This window comes from Cyrtonyx montezumae, unplaced genomic scaffold (assembly GCF_038088225.1).
Source record: "Cyrtonyx montezumae isolate F1298 unplaced genomic scaffold, pur_monq_1.0 scaffold_3, whole genome shotgun sequence".
Lineage (NCBI taxonomy): Eukaryota > Metazoa > Chordata > Aves > Galliformes > Odontophoridae > Cyrtonyx > Cyrtonyx montezumae.
In genome coordinates this window covers 85944382-85966165 of record NW_027072034.1, presented here as the reverse complement: position 1 = coordinate 85966165, position 21784 = coordinate 85944382, and the positions used below count along the sequence as shown (strand labels likewise).

The window sequence follows — 21784 nt, the reverse complement described above, 5'->3', positions numbered from 1 at the left end:
GGTATACAGAAACCTCATGCACAGATTGTGTACAAAAATGCAGATTCTGCATTTATGAAATGGGGAACTCGTCTGCGTTCCAGAAAAAGGTTGCATTTCCACTTTCCAGGGTTTTACATAGCTTCAGCCACCAGCAAGTTAGGCTCCCTCAAGATTTGCCGAACCGGTAACACTGCTGGTGACCAAGGTTACATAGGTTTTGTGCTCCTGTGCCACTGCTACCCGTGCCTCCACATCAGCAATGGCTGGCACAGCTTCTGGAAACAACTGAAGGAGCCCTACCATCTCTGGGGGTGGGATGACTGCTGGGATCTTTGGAAGGCAGGTCACTTCGTTCTAGACTTGCTCCCAGTCCCATAAATAAAAATGCTTTCGTTCTTGTCCAAGCAGCTCTCTCTCTGCCTCTGGATCCTTCCAGGGCAACTGCACACACCCAATCCAGCACGGCCCCACTCCAGGTTGAAGGAGAACGTGCCGGGCGGGAAATGCTTTCCAGGCTGGAAAGCTCATTAGGGTGATTCAGGATCACAGGACAGGAGGCAAGGAGGCTGCGGTAGTTTGCAGAGGCTCCAGGTGAGCTTCCGTGCCCACGGGAGGGCTCCGACCGCCGGCACACGGGGCGGGATGCGCCCGCCGCCAGGGGGCGCCCTGCCGGGCCTAGGGCGCTCTGCCCCGAGGAGCGGGGCCTGGGCGCCACTTCCTGCCCGGACCGGCTGCGCGGAGCCCCGGGCCTGTGCGCGCATGCGCGAGGCGAGCCGGCTGGAGCGGAAGGGGCGAGCAGGGTGCGAGCCGCCATGGGAGTGCGGGTGTGAGCGGCCTGCGCTTTCCTCATCCTCCTCACCTTCGCTCCTTCTGCCGTCCCCTCGGCGCCGTCCGGCGCGCCTGCAGGCAGGGGAAGAGGCACGGCAAGTGGGGGCGAGCCCGGGGCCGGGGGTAGCGGTGGGGGGAGGGGGACCAGGTCCGGGACCGGGGGCAGCCGCCTTTGCGGGCGGGGTGCGGGGTGCGGGCGGCCCGCTCACCGCCTCTCCCTCCGCAGAGCCCGCCCCCGTCGAGGGCAGCAGCATGTTCCGGCTGATGAGAGACGGGGAGCCGGAGGACCCCATGTTTGCTATGTGAGTCGGCTGGGGGGGCTCGAGGGGGAGGGCGGGCCGGGGCGCTGCGGCAGTGCCTGCCCAGTGGCTGCGGGGCTTCCGCGGGAGCGTTCGGGGAGCGGGGTGCACGGGGAGCGTCCCGCTTCGTGCCGGCAGCACCAGGGTGGCTTTAGAGGACGGCGTAATGAAATAAAGTAGGCCAAGTGCGCCGTGACTGCGTGAGGAAAGCAGTGCTGGAGTACCCAGTCTTTCTCTGTGCTTAAGGTTTTCTTCGTTTACCGAGTAAGGCTTTGATAACGTCTTCTGTGTCTGTTGTTTGTGGCTGCTCTGCTGGAGGATTCATTAATGAAGCTGGAGAAGGCTGTTAAGTGAGTTGCCTTGTTGTAAGGGACTAAACAAGGAGAATTCTGGTGGTTTTAAAATATGAGCCTGAAAATCTGACACAGGTCCCAGGAGCTCTTCTTTAGGATTCCTCTTACTGATTATTTTTTTTGGTGTCCTGTCTCCTGAAATTCTTTGCAACTGATAAAAGGTGGCAGTTCTCACCAAAACAGATAAGGATTAGAGTTTTATACAGTAGGAGTTTGTGTTAAGCGTGGCACTGCTATAAATTTTGTAGAATTTATGTAGGAAAACAAAGCCACGCTTTTTCTTACAGACTTTATTATGAGTGTTATCAACTGTAAACAAATTGGAAGAAGAGGAGACCTTGATGTCGCAGTCACAGAAAGAGTGTATGTTCTCACTGATGTGGCAGCTATGAGTCTAACTTTTATTATGCTAAGTATTCCCAGTAGAAACAGGAAAGTATTGGTTTGCGCTAGATGCTTTTGTGATCTCAGGAAATTATATGTTGTTCAGGTTGTTTATGCTCTGGGAGGGTGAATGCAAGACTGTCAGATGTGCATTGAAATGCTGTGATATTTCTCAAACTCTTAAGTCTGGCTGCTGTTTTCTGTGACTGTCCTTGTTCTACTTTTTCTGTCCTTCTCCAGTGTGTGCATGCCCTCAATGCAGGTGCTGCACAAGAAGGAAAGGAGAAACAGAGGGGTCCTAATTATTGTTCTCTTTCATTCTCACAGTGGAGTTGTAAAAGCTGTCTATGATGTCAGCCTTTTGCAGTTGTATACATAACATCCCAGGAAAACAGCAAGTTGAGAAGACTTGGGGCAGAGGAGTGTCAGACAGTCAGTGTCAGGCCACACAGTGTATTCTGGAGATTTTGGTTATTGTATTTGTGCACGTTTACCTAAAGAGGTGGAGGAACAATAGTTAGGACCATGTATGCTCTAGTCCTGTTAAGTGTGGCCCCCTCTTTGCAGCCAGGGCACTTCCCTGCAAGATGCAGAACTCTTCTTCAAGAACAGGTTGTGTGTTGTGACTGTTAACGTAAAGAGTTTTGATGGCTCAAGGGGAGGTGACTATGAGGTGATGGTGGTACTTGGGCTGCAAGTCCTTTTAGAACAGTGAGGTTTTGGAATACTCTTAGCCACACTCGGCCCAAAAGCATTAGTGGGAGCAGAGCACGGAGCTGCTGCTGAATAGACATCAGTTAGTGCATGAGAGAGATTCTGTGGCATAGTAATACTTTCAGTCACAAGAGAAGAAATGAGATCCAGCCCCAAGGATTAGCATACACAACACTGAGTACTTGGGGTTCTGGATTTCCTGCTTAGGAAGTGTAGTCACTGTTGCGTAAGAGAACCTTGGAGTCAGAATGGGTGTATTGTGCAGGGCTTTGTTTTCTGCCATTTTTTCCTCACCATTGTTCTCTCACTCTTTCCAAAAGGGACCCTTTTGCAATCCACCGGCAGCACATGAACCGCATGCTTTCTGGAAGTTTCGGGTTTGGCCCGCTGCTTGGTATCACTGATGGGACCACGCCTGGGGCTCGCCAGGCTGGCCGTAGGATGCAGGTAAGAGAGGAGCTGGTCATGGACTAGGACTTTTTAAACTGTCTTGTTAAGCTTCTGTCTCCCACCATTATTGGGTTGAGCCTTCATAGAGACGGTGGAGGAAATCTAGGAATATCCCTCCTGTCTGGTTTGTTAGTGGTGATACTCTTTGAACACTCATAAGTCAGTGGGTTGCTTTTTAAATTTTTTTATTGGCTCTGAGTGAACCAAGTCCTGTTTCCTAGAAGGATGAGAGTGCTCTGTGGAGTAAATAGCGTTTAGCTGCTGCAAGATCATTGTTTATTCCATTTTTTTGTTGTCTTGACAGGCAGGAGCTGTTTCACCCTTTGGAATGCTGGGCATGGTAAGTCCTCTGTTATTTGATGCTGAATTTGAAGCTTCCAAATAGATTCACCTTGAGATTTGTTAGAGCTGTGGGCAACTAGTGGCAGAAATGTGAGTGAACCCATATATCTTACCAGATAGTGAGAATGGGACAGTTTGAAGAGAGTAGAATGAGCTCTGTTTATTATTAGATTTGTAATGAATCGTAAACTGAAGGGGGTATTGAATTGAAACTGAAGGCAACTGGTTTTTCTTGGGCTGCTATTCCTGAGTTGCTGTATGATTTTAGACCTTCCCCTTCTTCCCCTCATGCTTCAATCTAGTCTGTGGAGCTCTTTTAGGGGAGTTTGTTGTATGGGAACCTTGAACAGAGATCTATAAAGCCGACATAGCGTGGTATTTCATAGGAACTGGGATAGGTAATATCCAGGAAGAATGGTGAGTCTCTTAACCTCAAGTGACTAAGAAGCTGTGGATCTGTTTGGAGATCATTGTGAAACTGTGATGACACAAGGAAAAGGCTTGTCCATCATTAGGCAGAGGCAATAATTGAACCTCCTTTGCCAGTGGTTGCAGGATGAAGAGCCAAGAGAGTAATTCAAGAGGACAGAATTGGGATGAGAATGGCTGGATGTATGTGAGAATGCCATTCCTGGAGCTTGCTGATCTCTGTCATCTACAGTAGTAGTACAGTGGAAATAAGTTGTTCCAGATCCAGCAGCTTTAGCTGCCTTGCTCTGCAGGATTGACTCAGTGAAAGAGGCTTGCGTCCTGGAATTGCTCTAGCTCAGAAAAGGATTAATAATACAAACAGTTGAACTTCAAAGGATAATAACATTGCATGTGAGTGCTGGTCTGCTGTAAATGAGAACAAGAAGCCACTTGAAAAGGAAAATCAGCACATTTAAACTGACATAGTAATTTTGTTTGCATATTGCACAATTAATCTATGAGACCTGATGGCTGAGTATACTAACTGCAGCCTTTAGGTCTGCCAGATTAAAAACGGTCACGTTTTTAATGTCTTATTTCCCTAGAGGGAAAATAAGAAAAGTTCTTACGTTAGGAAGCAATTCATGAAAATTCCTGTGTGATTTGAATTTGTAGTTAATAGTGATGATGATGACTGTCTTATGGTTAAATCAACTATTAGTGTATGTCCTGGGATTTCATCTCTTAACTTCGCGAGTACCTGAATTCACAAACCTTAGTGCATTGGGTATCAGAGCTAAACTGAAATAACACTATCAGATCCAGAGATCTGGAGAGCAAGAACATTTAGGCAATGCAGGCTGAGAGATTGCAGAGAACAGCAGCCATAAATCTGTCTGTTGTTGGTTTTTTTTGTTTGTTTGTTTTTCTATCAGTAGATAGAAAAGAAGGAAAAACAGGCTGTTTTTTTTTTTTTCCTAGGCAGTTTCATGGCCCTTGCAGGCAAGTTGTTGTAATTCTTTTCTTGTGTATCCATCCAAACTGACTATTCCCCTGATGTCTTTTTCTTAGGCAGGTGGCTTTATAGACATGTTTGGCATGATGAACGACATGATTGGGAACATGGTAAGAACCTTCAATACATTAATCTGCATTAAGAAGTACTGATAGTGCTCCTGCCGTCCTCTCTGTTGTCTGCTGTCTGTTGAGCCTTTCTGGTACTGGCTGTAATCAAGCTGCTGGGGTGGGGAAGCTGTAACATCCTGCTGAGCAAGATGGAGTGACAGAGATCTTGTTCCTGGAGCTTGCCTGCTGAATGCAGGGAGGAGAGATGGAATGGGGTGGTAGTGTGAGTGTAGATGTTCTCTCCAAGAAACAAGAGTTGTTCTTCAGAAAGGTGGACCAATGGGGCATGTACTTGCAGAATCACAGAATGGTTGAGTTTGGAAGGGATCTCTGAATGTCACTGGTTACACAAACCCTGCTCAAGCAGGGACTCCTAAAGCAGAGTGCCCAGGCACGCATCTGGTGGTTTTTTAAAGGTCTCCTAGGAGTAGACTCCACAACTCCTCTGGGCAGCCTGTGCTGGTGCACACTAAATAAGTGCTTCCTGATGTTTAGAGAGAACCTCCTGTATTCCAGTCTGCGTTCTTTGCCTCTGGTCTTGGCACAGGGCACCACTGAGCAGAGCCTGGTTCCATCTTTATTGCAACCTGCCTTCAGGGTGGATGCAGTATAGATACTCTTCCTTTTGTAATTCTTTCCTGCTTTGTTGTATGAAGAGGGAAGTGGCTGTCATCTCTTCTTCCCTCTCTTTTCCTTGTTATGCCATTGCCCATTTTCTTTTGCAGGAACATATGACAAGCGGTGCAAACTGCCAGACATTTACCTCTTCAACTGTCATCTCCTATTCCAACCTGGGTGATGGGCCCAAAGTCTATCAAGAGACCTCAGAGATGCGTTCAGCACCTGGTGGGGTAAGGAGGAAGCATGAGGCTGCTGGTTTTGCTGGGGATTGATAGAATTCCATTGGTGGCTCAGTGTTGGCCGCCCTCAGCGCTTCTGCTCTCCAGCCAGCTGTGGTTTGAGGAATGTTGTGAGTCACTGAACCATGCTGAGGGCTCCTGAGATGGGAATTGCCAGCTGGAGAGGGAGTCTTTTTTCCTCATTATCATGTTGCATTTGACCGGGAGTGGTGGCAAGCACAGCAGGACTGAAGCACTGTAGACAAGAGCCAGCAACTTATTGGGCTGGGGCAGTGAGTTAAAATGCTGGTTCTCAAATCTACCCTCAGATCCGTGAGACTAGGCGGACCGTAAGGGACTCAGACAGTGGCTTGGAACAAATGTCTATTGGACACCACATCAGGGACAGAGCGCACATCATGCAGCGATCCCGGAACCATCGTACAGGTGACCAGGAGGAGAGGCAGGACTACATCAACATGGATGAAAGTGAGTACTGTCCTGTCTTCCGTCTCAGCAAACCCAGCTGCCGCTTCCCGCCTGTTCCCTGGCTGAGCTTGTTCTTCCTGACACAGGTGATGCAGCTGCGTTTGATGATGAGTGGAGGCGAGAGACGTCCCGCTTCCGGCCACAGCGAGGGCTGGAGTACCGGCGTCACGAAGGCAGCGGCAGCCGCCGCGCTGAGGGGACTCGTCTTGCAATCCAGGGCCCTGAGGATTCTCCCTCCAGACAGTCCCGTCGGTATGACTGGTGAATGCAGAGCAGGCCTTGTGGGGGGTGCAACATGGTCACCCCCAAATCTACCTACGCGCTCTTGTAAGTCCTCGCACCGTTCTTTTTTCATTCTCCATTGCCTGGTTGGCTGTTAGATGCGTGGGTTTTCTTTTCAGTGTCCCAGTCTTGTATTATTTTGAAGCGTTGGTTGGAAGTGTTTTCTCACTTAATGTAAAGAACAGAGGAAGATGGAAGCCTCGAGGAAGTGTACTGGGTGGGAAGGCTGAAGCTGTTCGAGTTAGCCTTGTCACCAAGAAAAACGTGTGATGTCAGCCTTAGGGGATGGTTGAAATAGTATGAGATGATGTAGGATCACAATCTATAGAATATTTACACTATTTCTGTGTACAACTTAGAGACTATTTACTGTCAGTCCAGTTTGAAATAAAAACAAGTGCTGCTGTCTGGCCTGTGTTTTGAGGGTTCACTTGGATATGATCTAGAACTTGAGGTTTGGGATTTCTTTTTATTATTATTGTTGTTAAATCTTTGCTGCTTTCTAATCACCTTTTACTCTTTTTATGTTCTCTCTTTATTTCCCTTCCTCCCAGGTACAGACAGTGAAACTCTGAAGCTCCTTCAAAGCACCACTTGGACCCTTCTCAAATTTAGTATTAACCTCCCTGCCACTTAAGAATTGAAACAAAGCAACTAATTTTCTGCATTGCTTTTTTTGTTCTTGTTTTTTGCCCCAGTTGGCTGTTGCAGTGGTCCATGGAGAATCTCACTGATGTGCAAGGGAACACATTAATTGCCCATTCCCTTTCTGCTCTTCTTTGGTTCTGTTCTTTCTGCCAGTAGTGGTGGGCATGAGGAGCTGCCACCTTGCTTCTTCTGTCCTTTCCACTCTTTCTGTGCTGGGTTGGGCTGGTTCTGAAGTTTGTGTTTAGTTTCCCCTGTGAAAGAAAGATGAGGGAATCCTGCTAGTCCCCTGTGTTAGTCCCCTCACTGGGACAAAGGCTTCTATTCCCCTCCTGAATCCTTGGTACAGCTCCAGAGTAGCTGAAGGATGTGTTTGAGAGAGGTGAGGAGCAGAACAAAAGCTGGGTAGCTTGTGCCCTCCCCTCCCCAAGTCTCTTCAGTTGGCTCCTCTACTTTTTTAATTTGTGAAACTTGTAACTAGATGTTTACTGAATAAAGAAACAAACTGTAAAGAATTGTGTCAGTTTTTACCTTCTGCTAATCTAGTTGTGCCTGCTTTGGAGCTAAGTAACTTCTTCTGTATCCTTGGGAAATTACTGAGGAGAAACTTGGTGTCTAATTGTAACTTTTCTGTACAGGCTCCTCATGTGGTTGCAGAGTGAGATAACGCTCAGTGACAACAGGGAAATTGTAAAAGGTGACCCATCAAACCACCATTTGCAAAAGTACCCTGTAATTGTTATAGTTTCACTGCATGTTCAGCGAAGATTGGTTGTTGTTTCTTGCTGCCTGGCCATTCGTGTAGCCTTGAACAAGGCCTCGGGTTTCTGCATGGCTGGGGAGTTTTCCCATTATTTGATTGTTTCTTTGCAATGGATTGACAGTGTTTGACATTGTTACTAATGATTTCTTAACTCTGGTGTTAGATGATGCTCGGAAGACATTAGGAATACAGGACTAAGAAGGATTTCCTGTGTTCTTGGTCCAGTTTCCTGCTCTGGCACGTATTGCTATGTAAACCATTTCATAAAGTCACTTGGAACGGAACAAAGGAAATCAGGGCATGACTTACATTTGAAAATAGCATGCCAGGATTCTACCATGCATTTCCATGTTGTTCATCTGGGAGATAACAGGAATAGGGAGCTCACTGAGTACTGGTTGTTTTACCCTGAAAACTGAATGTGGAATCTGGTGCTTTAAAGCTTTGTGCAGGATTTATGTTACTCGGTACCCTCCAAGGATTCATGGGGCAGAATGAATGGAAGAGCTTAGGGGAGGTTCTTTCCCCACTTCCATTCTGTCCCATAGCAAATCCCAGCAGGATTCTTGTTCTCGTGCCTGTTTACCAAGGCCTCCACACCTGCAGTGCAGTTGGAGAAGTCTCCAGCCTCCGTGAAGGTGATGAGAGGAAGCTTGGTTGAGAAAATGAAGCAGGTGTTGGAAGAGTGCAAGCTAGCTGCTCCCTGGGTGTGGCTGGAGTTGCTGGACATATTGTAATTATGCAGGCACTGAAGTGGGCAAGGTCAAAGAAATAGCTATGCACTGAAAAGCAGGGCTTGAGAGAGGCTGTGTGGAAGATGGGTCATCTTGGGGTTGCTGGACCTCAAGAGAAGGAGCTGAAGCAATAAAGCCCTCATCTCAGCAGTAGTCATAAGCTGATGCAAGATGTGATTCCTTGTACTATGATCTGGGAAAGAACCACTGAGCTCAGAAAGTTGCTTTTAGCATTGAGACAGTGAGCAGCCATAAAGTCCTGGCTGTTCTTCAAGCTGATGTCTGAGGAAGAGAATGGGGAGATTGACATAGTGATGGAGGAAATTACTTTGACCTTAAAGATGCAAGAATCCTTTTCGGTCATGCAAGTCCTAACCTTGACAACAGATACAAGAAAAAATGTGACAACTGGGGTGGTATGACCTGTTGCAGCAGTGACTCCTCACAAACTGGAACAACACTTGAGCAGTTGTGCCTCCATACTTGGATTCAGCTTCTGTGTCTCGTTAGGTGCCATCCTGCCAATAGATCTTGAATCATGTGCACTTGCACTTGATAGTGAAGGGTGTCAGAAGAGTTACCTGGCTTCTTGAGCCTTGTTAACAGCTGTAAAGTCACTTCCAAGATCTCTGCCTTCTCCAGATGTGGCAAGGCTCTGGTATTCTAGGGAAATGGAGGAAAGGTTCAGTTAGAGGACCTAATGTAGGTGGGAAGCAGACAGCACCCCTGGGAATCACAGTCACAGAGTTGAAGGGATTGGAAGGACCTCTGGAGATCATCTAGTCCAACCCCCTGCCAAAGCTGGGAAGGAGCTGTAGGGATACTGGATCAAAAAATATGCACAGCAAGTATAGGAGGAGGTGTTGTGGTTTAACCTGGCAGGCAGCTCCACAACATGCAGTTGTTAGCTCACTCCCTGCTCCACACCATGTGCATGGAGGCACATGGTGTGGAATATCCTTTTGGCCTGTTTAGGTCAGCTGGCCTTTCTGGCCACTCTCAGTTTCTTGCGCATCCCCAGCCCCTCACTGGCAGTGCAACATGGGAAGCTGAAATGCCCTGAGCTTTGTGCAGTGCTGCTTGACAACAAATAAGCCATTGGTGTGTTTTCAACAGTGTTTTTTCTCCTAGATCCAAATCACAGTGCCAGTCACTGTGAAGAAAGTTAGCTCAGTTTAAACCAGTACAGGAGGGTACGCCCCTCTATCACTCTGAAGGTTCCTTTCAACCCAAAGGTTTGATCTGGAAGGAACTTTTAAAGACCACCCATTTCCAACCTCTTTGCCATGGGCAGAAACGCCTCGGACGAGACCAGGCTGCCCAAAGCCCCTTGCAACATGGCCTTGGACAGGTCCAGGGATGGGACATCCACTGCCAACTGAGCTGCCTGAAAACAAGAACATGTGCACTCAGAAAGTCTGCTTCTGGTTAAACCCCTTCAACTTCCTCATTTAAGCCACACTGAACTTGATTGCTTCTTTCCCCTATTAGCTAGCTTTAAGTGAAAATGACTTCCTATTTTAAAAGTAGTCCACCTTTTGCATATTGAAGCCTCGGAATGTCATTTTGTTGCTACTGAAATTGTTAGGGACTGGTTTTATCAGTTGAATATTCATGAATCTACAGGGCCTGATGAGATTTCCTCCCAGAACGCTGAAGAAGTTAATGGATGTTGTAGTTAGACCCCTCCCAACAATTTATCAAAAGCTATGTGAGTAGGAGGAGTGCCGACTGGAAGCTAGCCAGCGTTACATCCATCTACAAAAAGAGCATGAGAGAAAACCCAGGGAACACGTTAGTCTAGCCTCAGTACCTGGAGCAGTTATGGACTAGTTTGCTCTGGATGCTACTGATGTGCAATCATCAGTGGCATGAAGTGCAGGAAAGAAAAATGCAGCCTGGCAGGAAGGGACCTGGGAATGCTGGTGACAGCAGGCTCAGCATGAGCCAGCAGTGTGCCCTCACAGCTCAGAAAGCCCAATGGTATCCTGGGCTGCATCAAAAGTTGTGCAGACGGCAGGGTGAGGGAGGTGAGGCCTCACCTGGAGTGGTATGCAGATGTGCAGGCCTCAGTATGGGAGAGACATGGATCTGTTGGAGCACATCCAGAAGAGGGCCACAGAAATGATCCAAGGCATGGAACACCTCCCCTGTGAGGACAGGCTGAAAGAGCTGGGGCTGTTTAGGATGGAGAAGAGAAGGCTCTGGGGAGACTTGAGAGTGGCCTTTTAGCATCTAAAAGGGAAGGAAAGGGGCAGAATCTTTTTGTTTTGTTGTGCTCCATTTCATTCTGTTCTATATATTTCTGAGATGTCTATGAAAACTCTTCCAGCAGAATGGAGAAAGATGTGAATGTATGTTCCCAACATGAAAGTCACACGTCATGTTTAAGATGCAGAAAACATGTATCCAAGTCATCTTTATCCATCTGAAGGAGAGAAAAATGGTTCTCACCTTTTGTCTCACATCTGTCACCTTTCTGAAGCACCAAAGCAGTGCAGCTCGGTGGCACTTCTGGTTGATGCCAAAGAACAGGTAGGGCACGTGGAGTGAAACAGAAGAGCCTGCCTAGATTTCTAATTTTTTAAATAAAACCTTTTTTAAGTTCTCCATATCTAAAAATTCCTTAAGAAAGTAAGAACTATTAAACCAACTGGGAACTTTGCATGGTTTTCTCAGGAACCATAAAGCTCTGCACCTTTTGTTGTACTTTTAAAGGCATCCCAAAATGTTGGTGAAGTAAGACAAATTAGGAACATTAACATGCCAGTATTAAAATCAATCTTGTGCCAAACAGTGCGTGAAGTCATGTCCATAGCTGTAAAGCAGTTACTGATATTAAATCAAGAGCTTGAAAAGTCAATGTTTTAAAATAAAGACAGTTGTATCAATTTTTATAATGTTCTAATGCTTGCTTTCTGTATGTTATTCCCGACCACTTGCACGTTTTCTGATGCAGTCGTGGGTTGGATTAGCAGAGATGCTGCAGGAATCTAAAGTTTCACCAGCACGAAGGGTCTAACTTTGCCACCTAAGCCTATTCTCTGATTAAAAACAAATAAAAGCAGCATTATTAAAACAACAAGGGGACACACATTATAAAATGTAGGCTACTGATAAATTTCAAGTAACAAGAGGAATGAGAGTCACCAGAATACTGAAATATTTCTGGTACGAGGCTGTTCAGAAATTAATGCTCATTAGGAACTTGATTGATGATTTGAAAGAAGATATTAAACCAGTACTGATGAAGCTTTTAGGGGACACAAGGAAAGATGGAGGTGATAAATTGTGGAAAATGATGATCTGCTCAGGGCAGTCTGTAACCACTGGTGTGGTCTTTTTCATAGACAGCATTTCTGGCTGTGCTGAAACCAGAAGGACACGTATCTAGGAACATTAATGTCATCTGTGCTCTTTCAAGATGGAGGGCTTTCCTGGGAACTCTGGAGGGACTCTAGGAAGAATCACCTGAAGATAAAAATGAACTCAGACCCACCGAGCCTGCCTGGCGTGGCTTGATGGGAGCCAGATTTCTGACAGCAGAGGGCTCTTTAACCCCGCAGAAAACTCGCAGCTTCCAGATGACGAAACTGGAATCGAGGAGTGAGCTTTCACTGCGCACAGTCATCGTTGGGACATAACGGTACTCTCCTGCTACACCAAAAGCAGGATGGGAGCGTCCCCAAACAGGAGTTGGAGGGCAGGCACAGGAACGAGAGGAAGCAGCTCTTGTGGAGCCAAACTACACGATCAAATCATTCCCATCAGGCTTTTCCAATCCATGAATCAGAAGGAGTGCAGGCTGGCAGGGTGCGAGACTGCAGGGGAGGGTGAGAAGGAGAGGGAGAAAACTGGTGACCTAACAGATGCTTCAGCACAGAGAGGACAAAAGGCAGAGCAGCAGGAAACAGAGCTGTCTTTGAACAAGCATAGACTGGGGGTGCAAAATCCCAAGGGCAAACAGTGCTCCCACAGCACGGACTCAAGAGGTGGAGAGCAGCAGGACTTGAAACAGACCTGATTCTGCAGTCAAGGTTAATATCACTTGCGTGCTATTGTGATTTTGAGCTGATTTCTGAAACATTCTAAAGAAGTTCCTTAATTTTACTTTTCAACCCTGACTTAAATGTAATTTTTTGTTTGTTTGTTTGTTTGGCTGGTTTTGTTTGAAGACAACACTTCATAGAATGACCCCATGAGGAAATTCCACTTGGATTATTATTTCCTCCACAACCTCCTTGCATCTGGCTGCTCTGGCTGGCTGGGTTTGTAAATCCTGAGGGCCCTTAATACAATCTGAGGGAGGGGGGAAAGGAGATACAAAGGAAGAGGAATGAGATCAGTGCTGTCTGTCTCCACCTGCTGCTGCCATAAGCAGCAATACAGCTTTATGACATCCTCTTTTATTGGTGACAGGGGAAAAAAAACCAAACAGATGCATTCCCAAACTGGATCACAATGTCATGCGGAAGAAAGGAGATGGCCTTTATGATGTCAGTAACAGCAAAAGAGACTACAGTTAGTAGTGCAAAACAAAAGGCACATATAAACTAAAAACAAGACTGATAATAAGAGACAGAAGAAAGGTTCACCGGTAAATCAGATAATAATTATAAGCATTTACTGAGGCAACATGAAAAAGACAAATGCAACCCTGAAAGCATTTCTAGTAGTTACAGGTATGCATTACCACTGCCGTGCAAGATGCTGGTGAGGTGTGACCAGTGGATCTCTGCTCATTTCTAGCCAAGAAATCTTAATTGGAAGTGCAAGTAAGAGCTCACAGTGTATGTTGTATGAAGAGCTCACACTGTAGGAAGAGACTAATTGGGCAAAGCAAAGTCTGTATACAAAGGAGAGAGAGACCAGAAGAAGGAACAGCTTAATCTAAAGACACACTGGCACAGGAACAAAAGCACATAAACTAGCTGTGAATAAATTTAAGCTGGAAATCAGAAGAACTTTCTATCAAGTATAGCAGTCAGGCTCGGGGGCAGCCTTCCTAAAAGAGTCATGGGGATGTTAAAATTAACCAGGCTTTGGCTGGCACCTGGGAGCATACACACGGGACTGTGGCACTGCCAGCATCAGGAAGAGCTCACAGCCGGTCACCAGGAGCCTCCTGCTCATCCTACACATATGGTATGAGTGGCTCTAAATTCTGCCCTTGCTCCCATGTTCCAAAGCTGTTGCTAAATGCTTCAGAGGCCAGTGCAGGGAATCCCAGAAGAAACAGGGCAAAGTCTCCCCACAGACACATCCTCCTGATTAGAAGGGGCTGGGGTTTCACTTGTGTCTTGAAGCAGGAGGGCCTTGAGTTACTCTTAACCCAAGCACACATGCTACAGTAATTCTGCACATTGTGTTACCCATATGGAGTTCACAGCTCTTAATTCCAGCTGACACTTGGGTACCAAATGAATGCATCACAACATGAATGTGGCTGCACATTGCACACGCAGTTCTGCTACAGATGAGCCCCATTCCCAGAGTGGCAGCACCCAGACCAGCTGCTCCCTCTGAGGGAGCAGGCGGCCATCAGGTCTGGCTCATACTGCACCCACAGGGCAATCCCAAGGAGAAAGAGCCAGGAGGGGGGCAGCTGGGGAGCCAGCAGAAAACCCAAGTGTTTTTTTGGATCTTAAGCAATGCAACAGCTACTGCTAGGAACTGGGATGAGGAAAGAACAGCCCTACAGGCAGGAACACCAATACTGCAGAAGGCCGAGCGTGGGCTGCCTTTCTTCTGGGGCCTAGCCGTTCCAAGCCAGAGCTGCTCAGCAGGACGCAGTGCTGAGGGAAGATGTCCCGGTACTCCCGCTGCTGGCACTGGGCTGGGTGTGCGGGCAGCCAGAGGCACTCCAGCCTGGGCCTGGGCTCCTGTGGGTCACATGTGACGTGGCCATAGGGAGATCCTGCGTTGGGTTCAGCTCCTGCCTGTGGCTGCCAGTGCTGTGCTGCAAAGTGCAGAGCTGCGGCTGGCAGCAGCAAGCTGGGGGGTTCTGCAGGCAGGAATTGTTCCCAATCATGAAGTAAAGAGAATTGCCACCATTAACCCCAACTCCTAATTAGGAACTATGGCTGACTCTCAGCATGGAACAGCTGGAGGTGTTTGGCAAAATTCAGACATCACTCTCCTCACTCAGGTGTAAACTGGGAGGAGCAGGGATCAAGCAGTTCAGCTGCTGCCTTTTCCTCTTGTTTGAATCCAGATGTGCGAGCCCTACGTGTGGTACACAAACAAGGTGGCAGCAAACTGCAGCTCAACTGGGCTGGCACACTGTGTGAAGGGCTGGCAGAATTCCTGCTCCTGTAGCAGGGGCTGGCGCAGCTCACATGCCTCTCCTTCAGCCCCCCGAGCTGTCATTCCTTTGCAGTGCTGCTGCTGCCATGTGTCAGATATCTCTGTTCTGCTGTACTCAGGGCCTCTCCTTTCCTTGGGAGATTAAAGGGTTAAAAACACAAAGAAGACATTTAAAATTAAAATTAAAACGTATAATAATAATGCTCAGTACTTATCTCACCCTTGCCATCTTCAAAGTGATTTACAAATGTTAACTAATTAATTAATTTCCACATCCTCCCTGACTCAAATTCAAAGTCAAGGATGAAGTGAGCAGAGAAATAAAAAGCACGGTTTTCAGGTGAAGGGCAGAGGGAAATCTCTGCTCCTGCCCACTATTTGCTGCAAGGCGAGACCTTTTGCAGCAGTATTTACGTTCTGGGCCGAGCAACTCGAATTTATTTTTTCTGCCATACAAAAGGTCTAATTTTACCTGCTACCTTCTGTTTCCCTTTTTCTTAATGGAGGTCTTAAAGGTGCTCCCTTTTTGAAAGTGAACAAACAGGAAGACCTTCAGTGCTGTGCAGATGTCTCTCCATCAAATACATTTAATCCCACTCTCTGGACACGCATGGCACAACGGGACCTTGAGCGCAGGACCATAGCCGTGTCTTGAAAATGCAGTGACAGTGTGCCCAAGCTGTGCTCATGACAGCACAGTGCAGAGCACAGCCCATGATGCCAGAGTATCACCCACCCTGCTGCGGGCTCTACAGCCTGAGTGCCAGCTGTGCACTGCCAGGCAGCTGTGCCTGCTCTTCCAAGGTGGGGTTCTCAACAAACGTCAAGAGGTGCCACCACACCATGCCTGTCACATCATGTCAAGAGCTTGGGGTGGCTGTGAAGTGCCTGAGTGCCTCTCCCATCTGTGCTCTGTGCTTCATGGATCAATGCTCTTCAGCATCTTCATTGATGACGTTGGTAGTGAGATTGAGTGCACCCTCAGCGACTTTGTGGATTACACTAAGCTGGGAGATGGTTGACACGTGCAAGGGACAAGGTGCCATTCACAGAGACCTGTTGGAACACATCCAGAAGACGGCCACAGAAATGATCCAAAGGATGGAACACTTCTCCTGTAAGGACACACTGAGGGAGCTGGGGCTGTTCAGCACGGGCAAGAGGTTGTGCTGGAGAAAGCTGACAGAGGCCTGACAGTATATGAAGGGGGGCTATAAGAAGAAAGGGGACAGAATTTTCAGCAGGGTCTGCCATGACAGAACAAGGGGAAATGGTTACATACTAAAAGAGGTAGGGTTTAGATTGGATATTAAGACATTTTGTACAATAAGTGTGGTGAGGCAGAGGAACAGGTTGCCCAGAGCTGCGGTGGATGCCCCATCCCTGGAAACATTCAAGGTCAGGCTGGACAAGGCTTTGAGCAACCTGATCTAGCTGTGAATGTCTCTTGCAGGGGAGTGGAGCTAAATGACCTCCGAAGGTCCCTTCCAGTTCAAAAGATTCTATGATTCACCTGCTGCTCCCCTTCAGAGCCCGTTCTCCTCCCTCCCTAGGTTCACAGCACAGTGGCTGTACAAGCGGCTCCTCTTCCAAAGGACACGTGATGCTACCTCAGTTCTTGCCAGGTAGCATTTCCCCTGTTAACATCTCTCCCAGATTCGCCCTTCCCAGAGGTGGGCAAATTTGATGTATGCAGTTATCACTGCATCTCTCAGACATTTGCAAATGCAGAGTGCGCAGCGACCTTACTCACTGAGACAAACAGATGAAGGTGATGCTATGCAGAGGGAAGAAGGCTCAAAATAATTTAAACAAAAGCTGAAAATGTAGTCACAACCCCTTGCTGTGTTTTATGGAAAACAGCACTCATCAAGTAAATTCACTATCGCTGCCAATTAGCCAGACCTCTCTAGGAACGCTGAGACAAATCTGTGTAGATAACCCCAATCTGCTAATCTGCCCCCACAGGCACATCTGCACCTCCTGCCTGGGGAACATAATGCCACAACTCTCTAACTTGGTATGTCTGTGCCAGCAGGCTGCACCTAATGCCTCGGTGCATGGCATCACGAATGGGGAATGGTGTGGGGTTGCCCTTAGGGAGCCCTTGGCCAGGGACAGTCACTAACCAAGGGCAGCTGGCATGTCCTGCCTGACAAAGCTCTGTCTGTGAGCTTGCACATGGGGCCTCAGCCACTCACAAAGAAGGAAGCTGCATGTAACTGCTGCCCATTTCTGAGCATGGGAGACAGGCATTTCCCGATGGAAGTCAGTGCTGCAGTGTATCAGAATCAGCAAAATAATAGCAGTGTCACACAAAATGTCACTTTGTGGTGTTTGAGATGACCTCACACCTTGCTGCCATTACAAGAATGGTCTCAATTCCTCTACTGCCACATGCCCTTAACAAGCCTTGCTCCCCTCGGTACCACCTCCCTCTTCTGCATTAGCTCCAGCTGTCATAGTTTTGCATAGGAAAACGACCCAGACAACAAATCATCCAAGCCAATGAACCGAATAAGTCTCACCCATGCAGACAAAGTTCGGGGCTTTCTGTTACAAAACTTATTTTTTGGTGGTTTGCTCAGGCACAAAAACCCAGGTTCAGGGAATCAAATGTTAGCACAGGCAGAACTGAGTGGGTGTAAGAGTCACAATGTCAATTTACATCAGCTTACACTGTCACAGAGCCATCACGCAGTGTGACACTCGCAGCTGGCTGTCTCTGCTCCAAGCCAGTATCACAGATGCAGCCTCTGAAGAACGTGATGGCTTTTTCTGGGCACCTCACAGGAGACAATTTTACTGGCTTATTTTCAGCCAGACTCTTGGTGTCAATTGAAGAACAGATTGAGCAATGCCTTTCCTAGGAACACTGCAGAAGGGCACAGAGCGTTTTACTGTCGTTCCTTTTTCAGACAACTCTCTGTACATATCTCTTCCCACATATTTTCTAAAACCTAGGAGTATAAACCACTGAAACAAACACAATTTTTCTGCCCCACCTCAGTGCCTGCAACTAACTTTGAGGCTCCCTGAAAAGCACTTTCTTTGAATGTTCTTCATGCAAAGAAATTACGTAAGACCATTTAAGGTTCACTCCTGCTTTATGGACTTTTATCCCAACAGAGCTAGCATCGCACATCCTTCTGGAATGAGAGGTAATCTGAAGGAACTGCACCCATAAATAGAACAGGGGGTCACACCATCGTGGCTAATTTTGAAATATATGAGGTAAAGAAACACCAACACAGGAGCACAAGTTTGTATAGATATGTCCATAGATCTATATTTTTATTGTTTATATATATTTATAATATATTTATATTCTTTTAAAAGAATCCCTTCAAAAACTACCCTCCCACCTAGCAAAACAAAGATTAAACAATCAAAGATGGCAGCTGCATCCTGGAACAAGCTGTCCCAGTGGTCTCAGAGAGCCTAAATGATTGCTGAGCACCAGTGCACTTTCCAAGCTTCTGTGATGCCCTACAGATACAAAGGTGACAGACAGACTTTTATGACTCTTTAAATTCACCTGTCAAAAGACAGGGAGAGAAAAAGAAATGTGATTGTGGTGATGGAACCTTGAGGGGTAGGGGAAATAACGCATTCATCCAGAAGCTTAAGAGTGTGAAATGTCATGATTAAGAGGGGGGAAGCGCTGCCCGGAAAGGAAGTAAAGAATATAGAAAAGAGAACATGCAGGAGAATTAGTTGGCAAGACAGATCTGAGATGAGCTCGGAAGCATCACACTTAGGACATGGAGGGGTAGCAAGAGTCTCTTCCTCTCACCCTCCCACATGTGAAGGGAGATCCAACTAGTTTGATTTAGACCAAATCTTTGCACTGCCCCGGAGCCTGTGGAGAAACGAAGAAGTTTTAGACTGGACACTAAATTTCATCTCTGACTTCCTTTTCTAAGTGTACATAAATAGCAGCTGGCATTCAAAGAAGGCTTATGAATTGTGCTTCAGTTCAAGAGCTGCACCCTGACAAGAGGCAGAGGTCAGCCTGGACCATCCCAGGTCTGGGGCACAGACCCTTCCAGTCAGTGACCTCAATGCTACAAAACAGAACTCCCATGAATACGCATAAGGCAGTGGCTGTGTGGCTGTGTTTATTTGCCACCATTCCTCACCCTTTGGCTTTGGAAGTCTTCTTGCTAGTCTGGCGCTGGTTGGTGCCAGGGGCAGGTTCCCTGAGCTCTGTGAGGTGCTGTTCTGGGTCTTGAGATGTGGCTGCAGCAGCAGCTGCTGTTGTCACTTTAATTGTCTTCTTCAGATTTGCCACCTGCAACAACAGTAAAACAAGAACCAAGGAATTTCTCAAGTCTTTTTTTTTTTCTCCTCCATTTTTTAAAAGACCTGGAGCTAAGTGCTAACTGCTGTCCAGATTTCTGCACTGCTGAGAAGTGTCTAGTTGATTCACAATTCTTTAGTCACAGCCTACCCGAGCATTTCAGCCCAGGGTAATGCCTTACTTGAACAAAGGCTGTAGAAACAACAGGGTACTGGTTCTGTTCTTTCTTTCTTTAAGCAAGGGGTACTGCCTTCTCCCTCTTCAGCCCACTCACCTCACTCTCTATCTGCTGCTTAAGTGCCAGCTGTTGCTCTTTGTGTTGGTTGGCTCTGCTAACCTGCTCTTCAATGCCAGATAAGACAACCTCACAGCCCTGGCACCTGTAGAGAAAATGTTAAGCTGATGAGGACAGGTAGTGTGTACTGCACAGAAAGAAACATGGAAGATGATAGATTTAACTGTAGAGACCAAAAAACCTGGAAGGTAACGGCTGCTCTTGGCAGGGTAGGCACAGGGGCAGCAGTCCAATGTAATAATGTAATGACATTATTACCTGGGAGGGAGATGCGTAACAGCATGACATTAGGTTAGGAGCTACAGATGTGTACCTCAGAAAGCCTCTTGCCAGCAGCTTGGACTGGCTGCAAATTTTGCTGCCGTTTTCCTCATCCCTCCAACGTGGAAGAATTTGGAAAATTATTTTCCACTGCCACATGGGGAAAGGGGATTTAGGTCACCTTGCTACACTGCTCTCCAGCAACACAGAGGATGATCTGGTGAAGCCCCTGACCACTCCTGCAACCTTTCAAGGCGTTAGTACGGGCGGCTTCCTCCTCACCACTCCTGCAATGTGCGGGTGATGGTGCTTAGCTCCTCCCTCCGGATGTCCCTCCCAATGCTGTAATCCACCTCCAGGCGCTGGTTCCGCTGATCCAAGCTCCCTCGCAGCACATCTGCATACACAGCCTCGATCACGAGGTCCTCCAGTTGCCGGACGTTCTTCAGCTGTAACTGCTCCAGCAGCACCGAATAGGGGATGCACTGCAGAGACGCAACAGTAACTATTATGAGGTAAACCCAGAAGCAGGAAAACTAGAGGTAAAATAGGGGCGTTACCTTGATCTTGGCAGCCAGAGTGACGACTGACAGGTGCCTCAGTTTGTTCTTTTGAGCCTCAGTCAGGGGAGGGAGGTTTGCTGCTTCAGCTGTTGTCAAAGGGAAGAATAGGGTATAACAATTTATACCCTATTTTCTATTTCCCAGTCCCACAACGGAAACATTTGCACCAGTCCCATTTCTTAAAGCTTCAGCACACCAATCCCCAAAGCGGCGCTTTGTCTTGCCAAGTTGTCACCATTAATCTACAGCTCAAAGGACCTTTCCCAAGCAAGCTCTCCTCTTTTCCATTTCAAGCCACCTCCTGTAGCCGTCCCACACCTTATTTATAGAGGCCTCTACATCCCAAAGGATTCCTCAGCCCTTCCCTCCACTCCCCACAGACGCCGTTGCCAAGATGTTTTTGGAAGCTCCCCATGCAGCACGCAGACGGCAGCACGCAGACGGCAGCGCTAGTTACTGCGGGCCTCCTCGGCCCCGCGCCCAAACCCAAGCTCACTCCCAACCTGGCGGCACAGGGCGCGACCCCCCCGAGCCCGACCTCACCCAGGTAGTCGGCGTAGGTGCCGTAGGCGAAGATGGTGAGCAGGTGGAAGACGGGAGAGAACTCGGAGTCGGCCAGCTGCGGGACAGAGGGCGAGTAAGGCCCCGTCGCACCCCAGCCGCGGGCGGGGCGGGGCAGGATGGGGCGGGCTAACCTCGCGGACGGCCGGCATGTCCAGCAGCTCCCCGAAGACGTAGATGCCCGGGGCCTCCAGCACCTGGTGGATGAGGCTGGCGAGCGCGGCGCCGCGGGCCGCCTTGGCCAGCAGCAGGAACTGCTCCTGGCTCTGCCCCGTCACCTTTCCCTCGGCCGCCATCCCGCCGCCGGGGACTCGGCCCCGCCGCGATGGCGTCCCGCAGGCCCCGGCCCCGCCGCCGGGAGCCACCTCCAGCCCGCCCCGACACCGCTCCTTTATGGCGGCGCCGTCGCAGATCGCCCGCTTCCGGGTGTGACGCCACACGGGCGGAGCGGCGGAGCGCCCCCCGGCGGCGGAGGACTGCTCGGCCGGGAGGTTCCGCCTGCGGCGCTGCTCGCGGTATCGCCGCGAGCGCGGTGTTCGGGGATGTGCGTAAGGGCCGCGGTTATTCCCAGAGGTAGCGAGGCCCGTGCTCACCTTCCTTGCGGCGGGATCGGAGGAGGAGAAGGGCTGACAAGGTGAAGCTGGGGCTGTGCAGGCGGGCTGCGGGGCGGCATCAACACAAGGTGCAGCCGTCGCCTGCCTGCGTTCACCTGTGTGTCCGTGCGCTTAGGTCCAGTTCAGCACACCCTGATACATCCAGCAACACCAGCGCAGAGCGCGTTCTGCTCGGGTTAAAGTGTAGCCCTGCTGCTCTGTAGCATTTATTGCTCTCTCCCCCACCCCCTCGCTGGCTCCT

General features: G+C 48.4%; 2 protein-coding genes across 4 annotated transcripts; one reads left to right on the top strand and one right to left on the bottom strand.

Annotated features, from left to right (window-relative positions):
- The first annotated feature begins 763 nt into the window (after positions 1 to 763).
- Positions 764 to 7658, top strand: MLF2 (myeloid leukemia factor 2). Of its 2 annotated transcripts, XM_065742238.1 has the most exons (9): positions 764 to 909; positions 1037 to 1112; positions 2881 to 3007; positions 3315 to 3350; positions 4835 to 4888; positions 5614 to 5739; positions 6057 to 6216; positions 6303 to 6543; positions 7053 to 7658. In XM_065742238.1, exons 2-8 carry the CDS (start codon positions 1063 to 1065, stop codon positions 6479 to 6481), a joined length of 732 nt encoding a protein of 243 aa, XP_065598310.1. In that variant the 5' UTR covers positions 764 to 909; positions 1037 to 1062; the 3' UTR covers positions 6482 to 6543; positions 7053 to 7658. The 2 variants fall into 2 exon arrangements, with proteins under 2 accessions (XP_065598310.1, XP_065598311.1); XM_065742239.1 differs by lacking the exons at positions 764 to 909; positions 1037 to 1112 and adding an exon at positions 1267 to 1459.
- Positions 7659 to 18209: 10551 nt separating this feature from the next.
- COPS7A (COP9 signalosome subunit 7A) lies at positions 18210 to 21314 on the bottom strand. 2 transcript variants are annotated; one of them, XM_065742229.1, is made up of 8 exons: positions 21064 to 21314; positions 20912 to 20987; positions 20366 to 20454; positions 20088 to 20290; positions 19524 to 19629; positions 19089 to 19240; positions 18743 to 18808; positions 18210 to 18484 (listed from the first exon to the last, which is right to left on the bottom strand). In XM_065742229.1, the coding sequence occupies exons 1-7, from the start codon at positions 21223 to 21225 to the stop codon at positions 18769 to 18771; spliced, it is 828 nt and encodes a 275-aa protein (XP_065598301.1). In that variant the 5' UTR covers positions 21226 to 21314; the 3' UTR covers positions 18210 to 18484; positions 18743 to 18768. The 2 variants fall into 2 exon arrangements, with proteins under 2 accessions (XP_065598301.1, XP_065598302.1); XM_065742230.1 differs by having other exon boundaries at positions 18210 to 18435.
- Positions 21315 to 21784: the final 470 nt, after the last annotated feature.

Excerpts from the sequence above, each read along its gene's own strand:
- MLF2 (XM_065742238.1), top strand. The coding sequence starts at position 1,063 with ATGTTCCGGCTGATGAGAGACGGGGAGCCGGAGGACCCCATGTTTGCT. Across the intron at positions 1,113-2,880 it reads GAGGACCCCATGTTTGCTAT|GGACCCTTTTGCAATCCACC; the intron begins GTGAGTCGGCTG and ends TCTTTCCAAAAG. Across the intron at positions 3,008-3,314 it reads AGGCTGGCCGTAGGATGCAG|GCAGGAGCTGTTTCACCCTT; the intron begins GTAAGAGAGGAG and ends TTGTCTTGACAG.
- COPS7A (XM_065742229.1), bottom strand. The coding sequence starts at position 21,225 with ATGGCGGCCGAGGGAAAGGTGACGGGGCAGAGCCAGGAGCAGTTCCTG. Across the intron at positions 20,291-20,365 it reads CTCTGGCTGCCAAGATCAAG|TGCATCCCCTATTCGGTGCT; the intron begins GTAACGCCCCTA and ends GCGTCTCTGCAG. Across the intron at positions 18,809-19,088 it reads AAGACTTCCAAAGCCAAAGG|GCTCCGGGGCAGTGCAAAGA; the intron begins GTGAGGAATGGT and ends GTTTCTCCACAG.